At 49.5% G+C, this 18,855-nt stretch overlaps 1 protein-coding gene across 3 annotated transcripts in view; it reads left to right on the top strand.

Annotated features, from left to right (window-relative positions):
* Positions 1 to 28: 28 nt before the first annotated feature.
* Positions 29 to 18,855, top strand: part of CTC1 (CST telomere replication complex component 1) — an 18,846-nt gene continuing 19 nt past the window's right edge. Inside the window, exons 1-23 of one of the 3 annotated variants that reach the window (XM_030861482.2) lie at positions 29 to 122; positions 3,583 to 3,746; positions 6,173 to 6,410; positions 6,561 to 6,769; positions 7,104 to 7,248; positions 10,748 to 11,038; positions 11,141 to 11,269; positions 11,784 to 12,016; positions 12,143 to 12,320; positions 12,419 to 12,619; positions 13,141 to 13,267; positions 13,879 to 13,993; positions 14,132 to 14,459; positions 14,538 to 14,627; positions 14,868 to 15,061; positions 15,912 to 15,973; positions 16,069 to 16,243; positions 16,550 to 16,627; positions 17,249 to 17,393; positions 17,485 to 17,549; positions 17,802 to 17,967; positions 18,079 to 18,205; positions 18,361 to 18,855. The exon at positions 18,361 to 18,855 is cut by the window's right edge and continues 19 nt beyond it. In XM_030861482.2, coding sequence (XP_030717342.1) covers positions 90 to 122; positions 3,583 to 3,746; positions 6,173 to 6,410; positions 6,561 to 6,769; positions 7,104 to 7,248; positions 10,748 to 11,038; positions 11,141 to 11,269; positions 11,784 to 12,016; positions 12,143 to 12,320; positions 12,419 to 12,619; positions 13,141 to 13,267; positions 13,879 to 13,993; positions 14,132 to 14,459; positions 14,538 to 14,627; positions 14,868 to 15,061; positions 15,912 to 15,973; positions 16,069 to 16,243; positions 16,550 to 16,627; positions 17,249 to 17,393; positions 17,485 to 17,549; positions 17,802 to 17,967; positions 18,079 to 18,205; positions 18,361 to 18,500 — 3,633 coding nt within the window. In that variant the 5' untranslated portion in view covers positions 29 to 89 and the 3' untranslated portion in view covers positions 18,501 to 18,855. Of the gene's footprint in view, positions 123 to 3,582; positions 3,747 to 6,172; positions 6,411 to 6,560; positions 6,770 to 7,103; positions 7,249 to 10,743; positions 11,039 to 11,140; positions 11,270 to 11,783; positions 12,017 to 12,142; positions 12,321 to 12,418; positions 12,620 to 13,140; positions 13,268 to 13,878; positions 13,994 to 14,131; positions 14,460 to 14,537; positions 14,628 to 14,867; positions 15,062 to 15,911; positions 15,974 to 16,068; positions 16,244 to 16,549; positions 16,628 to 17,248; positions 17,394 to 17,484; positions 17,550 to 17,801; positions 17,968 to 18,078; positions 18,206 to 18,360 lie in introns of those variants that run through there. The other 2 variants (XM_060291292.1, XM_060291293.1) reach the window with 2 other exon arrangements.

Below are 18,855 nucleotides of genomic sequence, written 5' to 3'. Positions count from 1 at the left end.
GCCAGGGGGGGCGCCCGCCGATGACGTCACGGGCCAGCCTGCCTTAGAGCCTCGGCGCGCTTTCCAGGGGGTGGAGTCGCCGGGGCATCATGGCTGCCTGCCGGGCTGAGGCTCATGGCTCCGTGAGTGCTGTTCTCTGCCCCTCGTCCCTTTCTTCTTGCCTGTTCCGTATTTTCTTTCTGCTCCTGTAAGCTCCACCTTGCCTCTTTGCCTCCCTGACTTAGCTGGCCGCCCCCAGGCGAGGGGGGACGGTGAGGCTCTTCGTCCCGCCCCTCTCACTGGTTCTGCGATTACATTTATTCCACTATGGCTGTGGCGCCGGCTGTGAACCATAAATACACCTCTGTCCACTCTTTAGGCTTCAAGCCCAATGGGAAGCCAGGAGCCGACGAACGGCTAACTGTGGGGGTGTAGATTCCTGGGGAGACCTCTGACGCAGCTGTATGGGAAAGGGGTAACCGATAATCTGGAAAAGCTTCTGAGACCCGAAGTACGTGCAGGAGTTAGCAAGGAAAAAAAAAAAAGCGCTAAAAGAGGTTTCAAGGCGGAGGCAAAAAACATGTTCAAAGGCAAGAGACAGAGTAGGTGTCTTTGAAAAACTCAGAAAGTTCAGCTGGGTGGTGGTGGAGAGCTCAAAGGTGACAGCCTCGTAAGTCTTGGTAGGCAGTGATTTCAACCGGAGGATAATTGGGAGTTATTGAAGGGTTTTAAGCAAAAGAGTGGATAAGTTTTGTTTTCGTTTCCTGAGGTAGCAGAGTAGAGAGTGGACTGCGGTGGTCTCCAACCTTTTTGGCACCTGGGACCGGTTTCGTGGAAGACAGTTTCTTTTTTTGGGGGGGATGGTTTCGGGATGATTCAAGCACATTGATTTATTATGGTCTCTATGCAGTCAAACCTCTCTGCTAATGATAATGTGTTTTTGCAGCTGCTACCCAGCGCTAGCGTCACACTGCCTCAGCTCCACCTCAGATCATCAGGCGTTAGATTCTCGTAAGGAGTGCACAGCCTAGATCCCTCACATGCGCAGGTCACAGTAGGGTTCTTGCTTCTATGAGAATCTAATGCCCTCGCTGCTCTGAAAGTAGGCGGAGCTCAGCCGATAATGCGAGCAATGGGGAGTGGCTGTAAATACAGATGAAGCTTCGCTTGCTCACCGCCCGCTGCTCACCTCCTCCTATGCTGCCTGGTTCCTAACAGGCCACCGACCGGTACCGGTCCATGGCCCGGGAGTTGGGGACCCCTGGACTAGAGAGTATCAGTTAGAACGCTGTGATTTAAATGTAGTAAGAGATGGTAGTGACCCTGACCATGGCAGCAATGTTGAGGTTCCAGAGGTGAAAACAGAGTAAAAAGATACTGAGGAGATAGCATCTAAATTAAGTAAGCTCCCCAGATTAATACTGATATAGGCCGAAGTTTGAGAACACTGTACACTTTCTTCTCGACCTCATCCACTGACTGCATGGCTTTAATAGCCAGTGATAGATGCTGATTTTTCCTAAATCTCTACTTTGACTGTGATCTCTCTCCTGAGCTCTAGTTATATCCATCTGCCTGCCAGAGTCTCCATCTGGCCAACCTACAGGCACCACATATGCCCAACACTGAGCTTTTCAGAAAATCCACCCCTCTTCCAATGTTCACTAACTTGGCAAATAGCACCCTCAACCGAATAGTTCTGCCGTGACATGTGGATGTCCTCTTTCACTTCTTCCTTTCCCTACACAGGACCCAAGTTCAAAACACACTCTGGAGCTAAATCCCCCCACCCCACCCACTCCTGGCTTCTGAGTCAATAGACAGGATCACCTAAATATCAGTTGCATTTTAAACAGAACTTTGGTGATTCTGAGGCATCAGTACCACTTTGAGAAACAGTAGTATTCAGTGTGCCAATGGACAGGTCCTCAGGAATAGGAGCTAAAAGAGAAGATCAAGAGAGGAAGGCAAAAAGTGGGAGTGTGATGTTGGTGGGCAGTTCTGAGTGATAACCTGGTCCAATTTTGACAACACTGACCATGAACAAGAGTGTTTGACTGAGATGGGGTGAAGGTGAAAGTCAATGATAGGGCCATCCACAAGGACACTGAAGTCATCTAGAACTTGAACACTGGTTTTTCAAGCTGTTTTCAAGCTGCTAAAGGTTAACTGGATGTGGAGGAGTGACTGGAGGAGCAGGGATACAGCTATAATGGTTTTGAATTATTACTGGGGATCAAGAAGGGTAAAGGTCATTAAGTATTGTTGAACTCTGTCAGAATTTTAAAATAAATCTGCTTAGCACTAGGAGTAGGCTAAACTGGCCCCCTCCCCTAGAGTTATCTATATATAAAGGCTACTATGTCCCCAGACTCTGGTACATATACAGAGATCGTTCCTGTCCTCCTTAGGAAGCCCACATCTTAGCTACAAAGACAGAACAGGAAACAATTCCAGTGGGATTGTATCTCATATATATTTAGCTTATAGGCACTCAGATGTATACACTCCACTAAAAAAAGAGGGGGATGCTTAAAAATTATACTCTGCTTATGTCCTTTTTTGCAGTACGCGGGCCTCTCACTGCTGTGGCCTCTCCCGTTGCGGAGCACAGGCTCCGGACGCGCAGGCTCGGCGGCCATGGCTCACGGGCCCAGCCGCTCCACGGCATGTGGGATCCTCCCGGACCGGGGCACGAACCCGTGTTCCCTGCATCGGCAGGCAGACTCCCAACCACTGCGCCACCAGGGAAATCCCTCTGCTTATGTCCTTTTATGGAATGTCTGTTATTAGGCACATTTCCATTTCCATATACATATTACTGTAGTGTTACGTACTATTCCTTTTGAGCAATTTAAAGGATTTTTTTTGAGGGTGACCTTAGACCAGTCTTGTTTTTCAACTTGCTGGCTTTAGAATCAGACCCCATAGAAGGTGGGCTGCCACTGTATCTGGTGGTCATTGCTCCACGTGCAAGGTACTGTGGGAGCTCCAAGGAGGGAGCAGCATTCTGCCGGGGATGCTCAAAGAAGAGTTCACGAGGAATATTTATTCTAATTGAGCACTTTAAGGATCGGTACAGGTTTGTTAAAGAAAGAGGCAAGACCAAAGCTGGATGGCCAGTTGTCTAAGTTGATTGGCTAAACTAAGACTTCTAAGGTTTCTTCAAGCTCTAAACTGCTTTACTTTACATCTTCATTTTTTCCCGGTTGACTTTTGGTTTTTTTTTTTGGCTGTGTTGGGTCTTTGTTGTTGCACGCAGGCTTTCTCTAGTTGCGGCGAGCAGGGGCTACTCTTCGTTGCAGTGCGGGGGCTTCTCTTATTGCAGAGCATAGGCTCTAGGCACCTGGGCTTCAGTAGTTGCGGTGTGTGGGCTCAGTAGTTGTAGCGCACAGGCTTAGTTGCTTCGCGGCATGTGGGATCTTCCAGGACCAGGGATTGAACCCATGTCACCTGCATCTGTAGGTGGATTCTTAACCACTGTGCCACCAGGGAAGTCCTCCCTCTTGATTTTTTAAAAAAATCTATTCCATTATTATTCCCCAGTTTCCTTGGTGGGCAAGATGGTCAGGAAGGTGTTTGAACTCGCTTCACTTTCCTCAGGAGCAAGCCTGGCTTGAGGCTGCCCAGGCCTTCATCGAAGAGACCCTGTGTCCACCTGGCAAGGAGCCTGATGTCCAGTTGACTCAGTTGGTAATTGACTGTGTGAAGACTGTCTGGTTGCCCCAGGGAAGGAACCAGGGTTTAACACTGCCCCTCAGCTACAGGTAAGGAGAAGTGGGATTCCCAGGAAAGTTAAATTTGGGATTGAGAAAGAAGGACTTACCATTTGAGTTGACTAAGGGGAAACTTAAGGGGAGAAAAAGGTGGTCTAAAGAAAACCCCTTCTGCCAGTCTTTCTCATTCTCCATCAAGCTGCTTTCCTTTTCTTGTAGTTCTCCTTAATTGGCTCAAGTCAAGTTTAGAGACAAGGAGAGGGGCGTGAGAAGATAGAAAATACGGAAAAAGAACCCTCAAAGTGGGGAGAGAGGCTGATACTATTTCGTTTTGTGCATTAGGAAACTAAGATACAGACTGTGACTTCAGCAAGTGTAGATCGTTGATTTTGAAAGACCTGAGTTTGAGGTCTTCTGAAGGTGCTTTTTTGGTTTTGTCCTTTTTAACACTATACTACCATTCCTAAACCGTTCTAGGCAATGTTAATAAAGTACTACAGGAAAAGGGTTGCATGGCCAAATAAGTTTGAGAGACATCGCATAAGATAAACTTCTCTAGGAGAATCATGAGGCTCATTGACATGTTAAAGGCTCCGCAAAGTTCTGCAAAAAGAAACCTGCTTACTTCCTCATAGAAGTAACTAGTATCTGGAGTATGAGGGTATATCATTCTTGTGAATATCTTTATATTTTTTCTATCCATGCATCTATCCCTAAGCAATATTCAGTAGTTTTACATACCTTTAGACTTTGTATAAATGGTACCATACCTTGTATATCATCTGCGGTTTGCTTTTTTGTGCTTAACATTATGCTTGTGAGATTTATTCACATTGATAGCGCTAGGTCATTTATTTTAACTGCCGTGTGGTATTCTGTTACGTGACTAAACGTATCACTTTTTTCTTTTTTTAAAAAAGGTAGAAATCTGTTTAGCTTTGTTTATTTTGTTATTTCCCAATAATAACTGAAAATCCAAAAAGAATAATTGAAAAGTGGTAAGTCAGCAATTTTTAGAAAACTTGCAACCTGTTTAAGTTTCTTGTTATTCTTCAGGATAAATGTAGACTAGATAGCACAATATGTAGAAGATGGTGGATGAAGATAGAGTAAAATTTATTTGACAGGTATAAATATTCATTCATTTTTCCATTTCCCTTCACTGAGTGCCTGCTGTGTGCCAGGTACTGTGGTGGCCTTGAAAGTTGGAGGGCAGTGGCCCATGCAAAAGGTCTGTGGTTATCACCTTCAGTTTCCTGACCCAAACCCTGAAGAATCTGAGAAAAGTGACCCCTATCCTTACTGTTTTCTGTCCTGAAGGTGCCTAGGGTAAAGGCACGGTTCCCTCCAGTTGTTTTTTCCTAGGCTTTTACAGAAGTAGGGAAAGACAAAAAGACTTTTGAGTGAGACATACCTGGCTTTGCCGCCTGCACCACTGTGTACCTGAACCTCTGTAAATTTCCTCATTGGTCTGTTTCCAGGGATTTTTGGTGAAGATTCAATGCAATATTGAGCGTGAATGGACCCAGTACAGTATGTGTATAGCAGGGGTGCAACGATGTTAGTTTCTGTCTTTGCCTTTTATCTGCTCTGAAGTCATTGGGGAAGAATGAGGCAAATGTGGAAGGGGTGTGGGCCATCTAGAACAGCATTTCTAATCTTTAGCACTCACATGTAGCTTATGTTCATGAGTGCAACAAGGAGGATAAATTGTCATGTTTTGTAACCTTATCCTGTTTCTTTTCCGCTGAAAAAACCATGGGAGTGGAGATGAGTGAAAAAACCGTGGGAATATAATAATGGTATTACAAAAATGTGAATCTATCACCACTTTGGTAATTTAACTTGTATCACATTCTCTGTGATACACCTCACAATTGGTAGTGACTCAGCAGTGTTGCGGCACTTTGCTTAAGAATGGTTGATCTCAAACATCTCTTGAGATTTGGGAGCTTGTGATATCAACTCCCACCTCAGCCTCAGCTTCCCAGCCAGTCTCTAGTACTGTGATACTCCAGACTAGGAAGGAAACCTGGCCGGGGCCAATGAGGTTGAGCCATTAGACAGATGCCTTAGTGCCCCCACTGAAGTTCTCTGTGGAGCTGAGAGCTGAGATGCTGTCAGGGGAGCAGTTTGTGTTGTCTCTAAAATGTTCTCCCCACCTGCTCATCTCCTCAGGCTGCTCTTACATTCCCACTCCATTTCTCTGGGTCCTCTCTGTGGCACTGTCTTGTTCAAGATATGATTCAGCACAGACTTTCTTCCTGCCTTCCCTAGGTACTACCCAGTGTTTGGACCCAGACCCCATCCTCGTTTTCTTAGGCCCTCACTCCCAGTTTTTTCAATCAATCAAACTTTCTTAGTCCAGGTTGCCCATTGATCTTTCCTTGGGATCTTGGGGGATTTGTTGGGGTTGAGGATAAAATTCCTAGGCTTGAACATAGCTTTACGAAACCTCTGTTCCCTTCACTCTGCAGCTTTGTCTCAGTAAAGGACCTCAGGACCCACCAACGTCTCCCATGCTGCAGCCACCTGTCCTGGAGCAGTACTGCGTACCAGGATTGGACCAAAGAGGCCGGACCACGTGGCGTCCCCCTGCCCCGGGAACGGCTGTTACTTTTAGGGACACTAACAGACCTATCAGGGGACTTGGAACAAGAGTGCAGGAATGGAAGCCTCTATATAAGAGATAACACTGGTACCCTGGGCTGTGAGGTGAGTAGGAAGGGGGCAGTCAGATCCCTCAGATACTAATAAGAATGGTGTCTAGGGAGCAAGACAATTAAGTCTCTGAGGGAACAAAGATGGAGGGGGGTGGACTGGATGCCAGGGTCCTGATTAATCCTTGCCCTTGGTCTTTTCTAGCTCATAGATCTGGACCTTTCTTGGTTGGGCCATCTCTTTCTGTTCCCCAACTGGAGTTACCTCCCTCCTGCAATGAAGTCCTCAGGAGAAGGGCACTTGGAGCTCTGGGGTGCCCCTGTGCCAGTGTTTCCCTTGACCATCAGTCCTGGCCCCCTCACCCCCATCCCTGTTCTCTACCCAGAGATGGCTTCCCACCTGCTCAGGCACAGGTAATTCTTCCGTGTAGGGGAGGAGGCAGCACTGTAAAACTGGGACGATGATGGTGGGTCAGTGGAAGGAGGGAAAGAAAGGCATTGAGAGTAATGTAGATGGAATGTTCCCAATCAGGGGAACAGTGGGGCCTCTCAGAAAGTTAAGAGCCAGATTCTTCCAGGGAAGTGTGCCTTATCTAAGGGCAGGTAGAGTTTGAAGGAGGTTTTTAGAACAATGGCTTTGGGCTATGGAAATTTTACATCACTACTAGGTAATAGTGGAAAGGAAGGCATTTGTAGGGGAGAAAAAAAGAGAGAAATAAAAATGACTTCTGTCTCTACTTTTTTTTAGAAGCAAGCACAGAACTGTGCAGCCAAACCTTGCTGGGGAGCTGGTTCGATTGAGCGCTCTGGTGACAAGTCGAAGGAAAGCCTACTTCATCCTCTCTCTTGGTGGATCATCCCCAGTTGGCAGCCATGTGTCTGTCATCGTGCAGGTGAGGATTAGGGTCAATTCAGGGGTGTGGAGGTGTGGGAGGGGGGTACGAGCTCCTAATAGGAAAGATAACATCATAGGAGGAACCAGGTGGGAAAGGAGGACAGCTGGGGAGAGTTATTTCTGGAACAGTGCTGTTGAGGGAACAGTGTGAGTGACGCCTTCCCTACATACAGGAGGTGGGGAGTAGACTTCCCTGCTGTGCAGCTCATTCAAGGAGACAACTTTTGTATCATGTGTCCCATTTTGAAAACCTGCCAGAATCACTTGTTTTTCCCCTGCATTAGAAGAATGAGCAAGGAGAGTAGTTATCTTAACACCATTAAAACATGAAATACATGTACTTTTAGTAAAACTTGGTACTTATTGTTGAGTCTTTTTACATCAACTGGTACGATTTTATTTTATTTTATTTTATTTTATTTTTTTGCGGTGCACGGGCCTCTCACTGCTGTGGCCTCTCCCGTTGCCATGGCTCACGGGCCCAGCCGCTCCGCGGCATGTGGTATCTTCCTGGACCGGGGCACGAACCCGTGTCCCCTGCATCGGCAGGCGGACTCTCAACCACTGCGCCACCAGGGAAGCCCCATTATTTTTTTAATTATTATTTTTAAAATATTTATTTATTTGGTTGTGCCGGGTCTTAGTTGCAGCAGGGTGGGCTCTTTAGTTGCAGCTTGCCAGCTCCTTAGTTGTAGCACATGGGCTCCTTAGTTGTGGCATGCAAACTCTTAGTTGCGGCATGCATGTCGGATCTAGTTCCCTGACCAGGGATCAAACCTGGGCTCCCTACATTGGGAGTGGGGAGTCTTATCCACTGTGCCACCAGGGAAGTCCCTGGTATGATTTTAAAGTCATTCATTTTTATACTGATTATTGTTATATGATTTATACAATTATCTGAATAACGTTTCAGAAGCATTCAAAACAATTAAAGGATGAACGGGCTCTTTAACATGCATATCGAAAAAGGAAACTATGAAATTTACTAGCACTATAAGAATTCTTACCTGTATCTGTGTGTGTCGTGAGCTGGAGTAACAGTAATTAGAGTATAAAGAAACTGAAAACGCTTACAAACCACCCAAATTTCTAATCTTGTTTTTTCCTCTTGGGTTAAAGAGGAGCTTATGTATATTGTTTACATTAGAATGTTTTAAGTCTCCTAGAGCATTCAAAAATTCTGGGCATGGTAGGATTGGCTCATTCGAGGGGGAAAGCTCTGAAATGCACTTGAATTTCTGCAGGGCAACTAAAGTAGGCCAAGCCCTTTGGGTAGTTTATAATCTTATTGTAGATTCTATATCATATTGATTTGTAAAACAAGCAGAGCATAATACAGAACAGTGTGTAAGTTCCAAGTTGTGTGGTATAGTTGTAACTGCTATAGCAGGTTAGCTAGAGTTTATTATGTGGAGAGAAGCCTAAGGAGGGAGAGTTTAGACTCGATCTGGTTCTTGAAGGTGGCTAGGATTTGAATCCCTAGAAGAGAGGGAGGGCTGTCTGGGACTGGAGTATCACCTGTACCAAGATTGGCCCTTTATTGAGTATATGCTGTATGCTAGGGGCTTTGGTCATTTCAGAGGCACAAAATTGAGTAAGTTGACGGCTCTTGTCCTCTGGAAGCTCTCAGCCAGGTAAGTGAGTCAATGATTACTGCTCAGGGTCATAAGTGCTGGGGTAGAGTCATGCACATGCACAAGGCACTGTGAGGGTGCAGAGGTGGGCTTTGGAATAAGTCTGGGTGCTCAGGGGAGGAGTGATCTTGGTTTGTTTACAGGCTGCTGAAGAGACACATTGGCGAAATACCGTCACTCTAGATGATCCCAGTGAATCACCTCCATGATAGAGGAGTGAGGTCGTGTCTAGAAAGACTGAACTCTGAAGAGAGGAGTAAAGGTTCAGGGTAAACTGCTGTGCCAGGCAGGTGAGGATAAGAGATCGCTAAGCAGTGACGGAGGCGCAGCTGGAGAGGGTTAGCGTCCGTGTTTTGCCCTGGGGTGGTGTGGGCCTGTCTTCCTCAGCAGGGTTTTTGTCTTAGAAGAAGAGTTGAGGAAAGAGGGCTGTGATGCTGTAAACTCAAGGGTGAAGTGTGGGTAAAAAGGGCAGGATTCAGGGGATAGGTATTCAGGTCCTGGCATTCGGACAGAGGAAGGGAAGGACCTCAACGTCTGAATAAAGGAGAAGTGGCTGCAATATTGGGAGGTCCTAGTAAGAGGTTAGAGGAAGTCTAGTGAGCCCAGGGGGAGCAGGGGAGAGCAGAAGCAATAGTATTCAGTCATTCATTCGTGTGTTCAGTCAGACCATCATTAGCTACTTGTTTTGCATAAGCAGTAAGCTTAAGTAAAATCTTGGCAATACCTTACGATGAGTTGTGACGTCCAAGGTCTGACTGGTGGTACTCAGCTGGTTTTAGAGAGAAATGGGGGTCTGTGAAGCCGAGCATAGGGGACTGTGAAGTTCAAGTATCCAGAGTCATCAGTGTGTTTTGAAGCCCCTGAGAATGGCAGCCGTGCTCTGGGAGGGACATGCCCTAGAAGATTGTTATACTTATTAACGGTCTCATCTATGTAACTTTTTTCCTTTTGCTTAAATTTCTTCAACAGCCACCTTGCTCCATTCCATAGGAGACCCTCTGCCGTTCATTTTTATTTTCCTACTTGGATGTCTCTCCCTTTCCGAAAGACTGAAAGTCTTCAGCATGTTATTTCTGGGTTTTTTCTTCATCTCGGCCCTTCCATCCTGTCTCTGGCAACTGCCAAGGCCATTGCTCCTCCGTCCCGGCAGGGTTTTCATGGCCTTGCTCATTCTGGGTTCTGAACATTTCTGTGTTGTTGCCTGTGCTTGAGTCCCGCTCCTCTCTCCTCTCTACGTCAGCAAAGCAGACATGGCCTTCAGGACCTTGGCAAGTTCAGCTTCTTTCACTTGGCCTTCCTGATCATTCCAACCCATCCCGACCTCTTTCTTTCTCTGAAACCTTACCAGATGTGTATTGTTTTTGCCACTTGATCATACATGGCTCTATGTTATTACTTGGGTTTGTGTCTGTGTTTCCCCGTGGTTTGAAATATGTTGGAGATGAGAGAAGTCTATGATATTTCCCTTAACATCTATCCCAATACTGGATACTTACGTACCGTGTGCATACTGATTAAATAAGTGAACGTTGTTTGTATGGCTGGTTTGTATGTTGGAGTGGGATGGGGAAAGGGCAGAATTTTCTGAAAGGAATATTTATATATTTTGGAGAAAGTTGTAGGGCTGGTTTGTGCCTTGGGGGAGGGATTAGGAAATATTTTCCATTTCCATGAGAGGGGAGAGATCCTGAGAGTTCTGTGGCTTAAGATTTAATTGGGGAGCAGGGAAGATGAAGAGGCAAGGAAAGGCTCTCGAGGAGTAGGTCTTTGAGGGTCACATTGTGATGGGAAGGGACCCTGGCAGAGGGGCAGCATCATGGGAAGCCTCTCACGTACCGTGTTGCCTGCTTCCGCACAAGCCAGATCCCTGCGCAGCTGGTGTGGCACCGAGCCCTTTGGCCTCATAAGGCCTATGTGCTGACGGAGCTGCGAGCGTCCAAGCTCCCTGGTCACCGTTACCGGATTTGGATGACCAGTCCCTCCTCCCGGCTTTTGCCACTGAAACCAGAATGTGTGCGAGAGCTGGAACTGGAGCTGGAAGGAGCCCCCTTGGAGACCAACCCCCAGCCACTCCCCATACTCAGCAATCCGCAAGACAAGAAGGGTCCAGGTCCAGACGGTCTCGTCCGGGACTCCAGGCTCTTATCATACACGGTGAGCATAAGGGAGAGATCCTTGAGCCCGAAGGGCAGGAAACGTGGCGGTCTCCAAAGAGGATGGGAACGGGGATCACCTGGCCCTTTGGCTTCTTTGCAGGGAACGGTCACTGGCACGCTGAATCAGCCTGCGGGCCTCTACGAGCTGGACGGGCAGCTGGGGCTCTGCCTTGCCTACCAGCAGTTCCATGGCCTCAGGCGGGTAGTGCGACCAGGAGTCCGTCTGGAGGTATGTGAGGGGCCAGGGCTGGTGACAGAAGGAGACCCTTTCAGTAGCTTGTCTTACCTTTACGGGCTGGTCCTTCTTTGCAGCAGGTCGACGCCTCTACAGCAAGATTATAAAAATAATAAATGTGTGTTGGGGCGCGGGGGTGCTTTTGTTAAGAATGATTTGGATGAGAGCTCAGGTCAGAAGGGAGTAGAGAGTGGGGCTCTGGGAGGAGCAGTTAGGTCCAGAGCCTCTCCTTTCCAGAAGGGCCTTCCAACTGGAGCTGAAGTGCAGGTGAGCAGCCAGGGCCCCGCTGGCCAGGAGCCCCCGGGCCCACAGAAAGGCTGAGTGAGGCTTCTGGGAGATGAAGCCTTACCGCAGGGGAGCGGCTTGTGATGGAAGGCGAGGCATAAGGGGCTGGAGGGAAGCAACCTGTAAAGGAGAAATTGTATTTCTCCTGGGACCCAGGCAGTGGAAAGCTGCATTTAACTCTGCCTGCGATCACTGAGTTGCTTTTTCCCTTCTGCCTCCCCAGCTCCAGGATGTTCACCTCCTGCAGTCAATGGGTGGGGGGACGAGAAGGCCCATGTTAGCCCCCTGCCTCCGTGGCGCCGTTCTACTTCAGGGCTTCTCTCGTCTGATGCCTGAGACTCAGTCTTCCCACCGAGCCCCCGGGGCCTCCCTGTATGAGCAGCTGGTGTGGGAACATCAGTTAGGACTTCCCCTCTACCTGTGGGCCTCCAAGGCCCTGGAGGAGCTGGCCTGCAAGTGAGGAGGACGACGGTCTGGGCTGGGGAGTCGGTGGGAGTGGGACACTTCCTCTGTCAGCGAAGCCAGATTCTGGGAGAGACAGGGTCTTTGGGGGAAGTGACTCCACTTCTTTCCGTGGCCAAGGCTGTGTCCCCATGTGCTGAGACACCACCAGTTCCTGCAGCATTCCTCGCCTGGGAACCCCAGCCTGGGACTACAAATCCTGGCCCCTACCTTGGAGGTTCTCGTTCCACCTGGCTGCCCCGGTCGGAATACACACAACGAGATCCTTGAAGAGCCGCATCACTGTCCGCTGCAGAAGGTCTGAGGATGTGGGGGAATGGAGTTGGCAGAGCTAACGCCCTGGGGGACACCCCGGGCACAGGGGACACATAATCTGATGTCTCTTCTCTCTGACAGTACGCTCGACTGCAGACCCCCTGCTCTTTCCCTACACTGGCCGCCCTGAAAGAGGAAGGGAAGTGCAGGGCCTGGGCCTCCTTTGACCCTAAGACCCTTCTGCCCCTCCCAGAGGCTTCTCACCTGCCCAGTTGCCAACTCAATCAGCGCCTGGCCTGGTCCTGGCTCTGTCTGCTGCCCTCTGCCTTCCACCCGGCCCCAGTAAGTGTGTTTCCAGCGGGGCTCAGGGGACTTCCTCTTTTTGCCATTTTCACTACCACTACCGTAGTCCTTTCTTGTCATTTTGATTACACTAGCCTTCTAACTAGAATACTCCACCTCTTCTTGGCCCCCTCTAATCCGTTCTCTTGTAGCAACTAGAAAGGGATGGGGTACAATTGAACATCGATTATAAAACTCTCTTAATTTAACTGCTTCTCTTGTTTCTACCAGTGTGTATAAAATCAAACCCAAACTCCTTATTATGTCTTGGGAGTTCCTCCATGGTCTCCTAGCTCTAACCTCGGTTTGTATACTTTCTCTCTGGCTACTAAATGTGTGAATGCAGGTGCATTTTTTCCACATCTGTCTACCTCACTTCAATATAAATTCTTTGAGGTCACAGACCATGTTTTTGTGGTTCACTTTGTAGCTCTAACAGTTAACACAGTGCCTGGCACGTGGTAGATGCTCAGTATATCTGTTTAATAAGACTTGATGCCTCGGCCTTCGTCTCCTTGTAGGTTCTGCTTGGGATTCTGGTGCCTTCGTCTCGTAAAGGTTGTCTGCGACTTCAGGACCAAAGCGGTTCCCTCCCCTGCCTACTCCTGGCCAAGCCCTCGCAGCCCCTCGCTGACCCCGGGCTCATAGGTTTGGAGTTCAGAGGTGGAGAGAGATGGTGGTGGGGTAGAGGTTCTCCGAACTGGGGGCTTGGCAGAAAGCACTGCTGGGATTTACTAGAGATGCTGGAGTGGCTTCTGTTGATCAACCAGTCTGGCGGGAGGTGTAGGAGGCTGGTATTGGCAGGTGGTGTAAAGGAGCAAGGGGTTCCTGGCCAGAACTACAATTCCCAACATTCACTTCTCCCTCCCTAGGCACACCAGGATGACAACTTCCATTTCTTACCTTCTTAGTGTGGAAGAGTAATGGGGCTTATTTGGGCTTATTGAGGTTTGTAGGCAGGGAAACCCTGGAGAGGAAAGCTTTTCAGATCTCGGAGCAGGCGTTTTAGGGATTTATGAGAAAGTAGAATCAAGGCCTCTCAGCCTAGGTGGCCAGGGGTGGGATTGGCCATGCAGATGGAATGGTTTCTCCCTTGGAGGTATGACTCCTCCAAGATGGGGCTCCGGCCTAGGCCTTCACGTTGTGTTAGGGGAGCATCTCTGGCCTGAGTCAGGCAGTGAGACCTGCAGGGCGGTCGGCTCTACTGCCCATCCCACAATCCTCCCCTCTTGCCAAAATAGAAAACTTTCTTCCTCCAGGCTGCCTGGTGCGGGCGGAGAGGTTCCAGTTGGTCGTAGAAAGGAATGTCAGAAGCAACTTCCCTTCCTGGAAGGAGCTGAGCATGACAGGCTTCATGCAGAAGAAGCAGGCCAGGTTGATCCTTAGGGTGGTGGCTGTCCTCTGAGACCCTGAGGGGAAGGGGAAGGGCCCGGTGCAGGTGGTAGAACTCTGGGGCCCACAACATCCAGTGCCTGCATCGCTAAGAAACCTATTCCTTGTCTCTCCCGACAGAGTCTATGTCCAGATTTTCCTGGCTGATGCCCTGATCCTGTCTGTGCCCAGACCCGTCCTTCACTCGGCCACCTCCTCAAGGCCTCCTCAGACAGAGCCCTCCCTGCCAGAGGGTCCCCACATAGGCCAGAGCCGGCTGTTCTTGCTGTCCCACAAGGAGGCACTGATGAAGAGGAACTTCTGTGTCCCCCCAGGAGCCAGTTCGGAGGTGCCCAAGCCCACCCTCAGCTTCCTCGTGTTAGGGAGCTGGCTTGGGGGCACCCAGAGGAAGGAGGGAACTGGATGGGGCCCACCCGAGCCCAGGGAAGGTGAAAACTCGGATCAGAAGGTAAACTGGGGCCTGGGACCTGGGACCTGACGTCCTGTGCCCCAGCTCCTGTCTGAGGGACCCTGCTCTCCCCCTCAGGTTCTCCTCATCTTCCTCAGCTCCTCAGTCCGCTGGTTTGAGTTCTTGCACCCAGGGCAAGTGTACCGACTCGTGGTCCCTGGCCCTCCCGTGAGTGCCCAGTTCACCATGCCCTTCCCCAGAAAGCATTTTTTGGCTTGGGGTCTGGAGAGGAACTTCTAGGTCTCCTAGAAGAAGGGTGGATTTAGATCAAATAGAAGGCCTGTCTGTGTCTGGATCACTTCCTTCACTAGGCTCCAGAGAGGAAACAAAACTGGATCGTAGTATGTTAGGAACCTGTCTCCGGACCAGGACACACTCAGAGACAATCATCTCCCCATTTCCTGGCAGACACCAATGTTGTTCAAGGAGGGTGGTTCATCCTGCGTATCACTGCGTCCTCCGGAGCTGGCTGGCTGTGCGTCCTGCCTCACTGTCCAGGATGAGTGGACCCTGGAACTTGCGAGCTCCCAGGACATCCCAGAGGTGCTGGGTATCAGCAGGGCACTGCCTGAATCCTCGCTGACTGACCTGCTCAGTGGCAAGTAAATGTCCAGCAGCTTCTCCAGCTAGTTTGGCTGCTCTCTCTTCCTCTGCAGTCGTTGGGTGGGATGAACAGCCCATTCTCTGCTACAGTGTGTGTTTCTTGCATGTGATTTAGCTCCTAGAGGAAAGATGTCACTCTAAGATGCAAGTTGGGTTTCACACTTGATTTTCCCCCAGTATGTTACTGTTCTGAAACGACTGAGCAGGCTTTCTCACAGTTCAGGAAAAGCTTCAGCAATAAAAGGAAATATAAGAAACAAAAAAAACAAGGACAAAGCTGAAAAGCTTTAGGGAAGAACCTTCCTTTGGTGCAAGAAGTGGCTAACTATGGCTTTAGGAACAGCTGTGCTTTCCTCGTGTAGGCTTTTTCGGGGTAGCTGCAGTGCAGTTGAAGAAGCTGCAGAGATACTTCCCCCCTGTGTAAACAAACAAACAAACACCCTACTGGATTACATGTGTAATTTTTACAAAGCCGATCCCTATCAGAAGTGAAAGTTTTCAAGGACCTGTGATTTGAAGGGAGTGGGCGTGGGCCCCAGCATACAAAGCTGTGAACAATGGACTGACTGAGATTCTAGGTGTAAATGCAAGTGCAGATTCACCTCTGCTGGGGCGTTCCTTGGTGAGGCCTCTGAGTGCAAGGCTGTGTGGGTTTTGAGTGATCTGCACAACCCTGCTTTTCCCATGAACCCTGTTACTTTTAGCGTGCGGTTTGAGACAGTGCAAGGCTTTCCAGGGCCTCATAGTTAATGTTCCGGCAGACACTGTAACTCCTTTCTGTCCTTGGGTCTGACTCCAGTCTCTGCTTTCTTAGGCCTCCATTCTCACTGTATTTCTCTGACCTTCCAGTTTCACAGATTCCTTGGTGTCTTTCTCAGCTGAGATTTTGTCACATCTCTGGATAAAGCCTGGTAATGACATCTGTTTTGGGGAAAGGTATGAAATAGAGTGATGGGACCTTGTGATCCTGAGAGAGACCACTGACCCCTCGCCTCTCCTTCTGTAGGGAGCTCTGGGGCCACGAGACGATGTGTGAAGCTCACCGTAGCCCTGGAGACGGCCGACTGCGAATTCCCCCCTCACTTGGACATATATATTGAAGACCCACACTTGCCTCCCCCACGGGGACTTCTTCCAGGAGCCCGAGTCTACTTTAACCAGCTAGAGAAAAAGGTTTCCAGGTGAAGATCTGTGTTGATGTCCTTGCCTCCCCTTCCCACTGATGTGGTTCTCTTGAACGCTCGCCCCTACGTGTGTGGCAATGACACCTTCTCTTTGGTATTACGTTTGCTGTGTTTCTCTGGCGTTTATGCCCTCTGCCCCCGCGAGATGTTCCAGACCAGTCCTTCCCTTATTCTTCCCTCTGCTCCAGTAGAGCCGGGGTTAGGGCATGTCCCTCGGGGGAGTGGCCTGGCCTGTGTTGCAGTCCCAGCTCCTACCTCACATTGACTTCTTTCTCCTCATCACTCTTCCTCCTCCCCCTGCAGATCCCACAATGTTTACTGTTGTTTCCGGTCGTCTACCTATGTGCAGGTCCTGAGTTTTCCCCCAGATACCACAATCAGGTCAGTGGCCCAGGCCTCGGTCCCTAAACTTCACAGCCTCACATCTGCATACCATACCTGTTCCAGGGTCTGGAATTTTTGCCATAACTACAGTCTTCTCCACTCCTAGCAAAATATGTTGAGTTGCAAGGATTTCCTCTGCTTCAAATAAAAGATGTCCAGTACCTATCATTTTACCCAGAAAGATTTAGCATTCTAGGATTTTCAAGGCTTTTCAGTCCAAAATACAAATCTTTCTTGGCTAACATCTTGGTTTTTCAAGACTGAGAAATAACTGATGACAATCAGAGATCAAGAATCAAAATGGGGGACTTCCCTGGTGGTCCAGTGGGTAAGACCCTGCGTTCCCAATGCAGGGGGCTCGGGTTTGATCCCTGGTCTGATCCCTGGTCGGGGAACTAGATCCTGCATGCTGCAACTAAAGATCCCGTGTGCTGTAACGAAGACCCGGCGCAGCAAAAACTAGGAAAAAAAAAAAAAAGAGTCAAAATGGGGGCCATGGGGCTTCCAGGAGAGCACAGAAGCCACTACTGTCCCCATCCGTATGCCTGCTGAGTCCTTCCAGACACACCCTGCTTTTAGAACCCTGTTGGCTGTTTCTTGACCCTTTTCTCTCTTTAGTGCCCCCCTGCCCCACATCTACCTAGCCGAACTTCTGCAAGGTGAGAAGGCCCCATTCCGGGCCACTGCCTCTTGCCACGTCGTTTCGGTCTTCAGCCTTCAGCTCCTCTGGGTGTGTGCTCATTGTACCAGCATCTGCCCGCAGGTACGAGAGGGAACAGGCCGAGCTGGGTGCAGGGTGCCAGAGGGATGTGCTGGGATCCAGGGGATTTTCCCAACCACTTTCTTCATCCCAGGGAAGGTGTACTCGTCAGAGCCCTGCTTGCCCTACTCAGACATCTATAAGCCAGGCCAGCATCAGGTGAGAGCAGAGCACAAGGTGGGTTCCCGTCCCACCACTTACATGACTTTGTGTCTGTTGTCCCAGTGTTAGCACAATTTCTGGCTTGTGGGAATTGCTTAATAAATATTTTCAAATCAACGAATGAGAGTAAAGTGAGCTAACGACTGGAAAAGGTGGAGAGGGAGTCGTGTTGGGTCCAGGTGACTGGCCACCTGGGTTCGCTGTGGGAGTTGCTATTTCCTACTCCCCATCCCCCACCCCCGCCCCCAGGCTCCTGGTGGAGGATGGGACTGCCGAGGCTGTGGTGACCTGTAGAAATCATCAAGTGGCAGCAGCACTAGGACTGTGTCCGAGTGAGTGGACCTCCCTCCTCGAGCTCGTTCGAGGGCCAGGGACAGTGGCCTTGCAATTCACGGGGCCTGGAGCCCAACCTGAGGTGGGTGAGATGTGGCTGGGAGGCAGGGGCTCAGATACCCAAATTCCTGGGGGCTTGGTAGACAGCATTTAAAAACTTGAGTTCTGTTGAAACCCGAGTTTCCCTTTCTAGTCCTCAGCCAAGACTGATGAGCCCTTGACCCTCTTCCTCTGGACACTGTGTACCAGTTTCTCTGTCCTCCGCCCTATTGTGCTTTCTTTTGAGCTTGAGAAGAAACCCTCCAAGATCATCCCGTTAGGTAAGGGTGGAAGGGCAGGGGTGTAGATAGATGGGTCCCAAGAGGAAGAGGGAGGAGGGATTGATAGGGGATTTCAGGAGTCGGGGAGGAGAATGGTGGGCGAGGACTAAAAACCACATTCATAGGACACGTGTTTTCCTCTCTTCCCATCTCAGAACCTCCTCGACTACAGCGATTCCAGTATGGGGAGTCCCTTTTCCCGACTCGTGTGAATCCCAGGATCCGACTGTCATGCCTGTCTATCCAGGAGCCTGAGCACCCCAGTGCCCTGGGGGCCTTAGTTTCCTCCTGCTAACCCGAACTGTAGTGGCCTGAAAGTTCTTCCTGCCCTGCTGGAGACCTTGAGGACTGGGTTTCAGCTCTTCCCCCTTGTCATGGCTCTTAGCTTCTCTGTGATTGAACCAGGGCCCCAGATCCCTGGATTCACAAAATGCTACCCTACTGTTATTTCTCCTATTCTAATGCCAGCCTGCCTTGAGGAGATTGTGGAAACAGGCAGATCATGGTGCTGTTGCTGTTTCCTCTCCAGTTGGTGTCAAGGCGCCTGTGCTCACAGGTGGCCCTGAGCACCTGGGTTCTGTCTTTGTGGCAGGGACTTGCCCCTTGCGGGGATGCCCCTGACAGGCCCCTTGGTCTACAATAAAGCTCTG

This window comes from Globicephala melas, chromosome 20, assembly GCF_963455315.2.
Source record: "Globicephala melas chromosome 20, mGloMel1.2, whole genome shotgun sequence".
Lineage (NCBI taxonomy): Eukaryota > Metazoa > Chordata > Mammalia > Artiodactyla > Delphinidae > Globicephala > Globicephala melas.
Note: the sequence above shows the minus strand (reverse complement) of the source record. Positions and strands in the feature narration are given on the sequence as shown.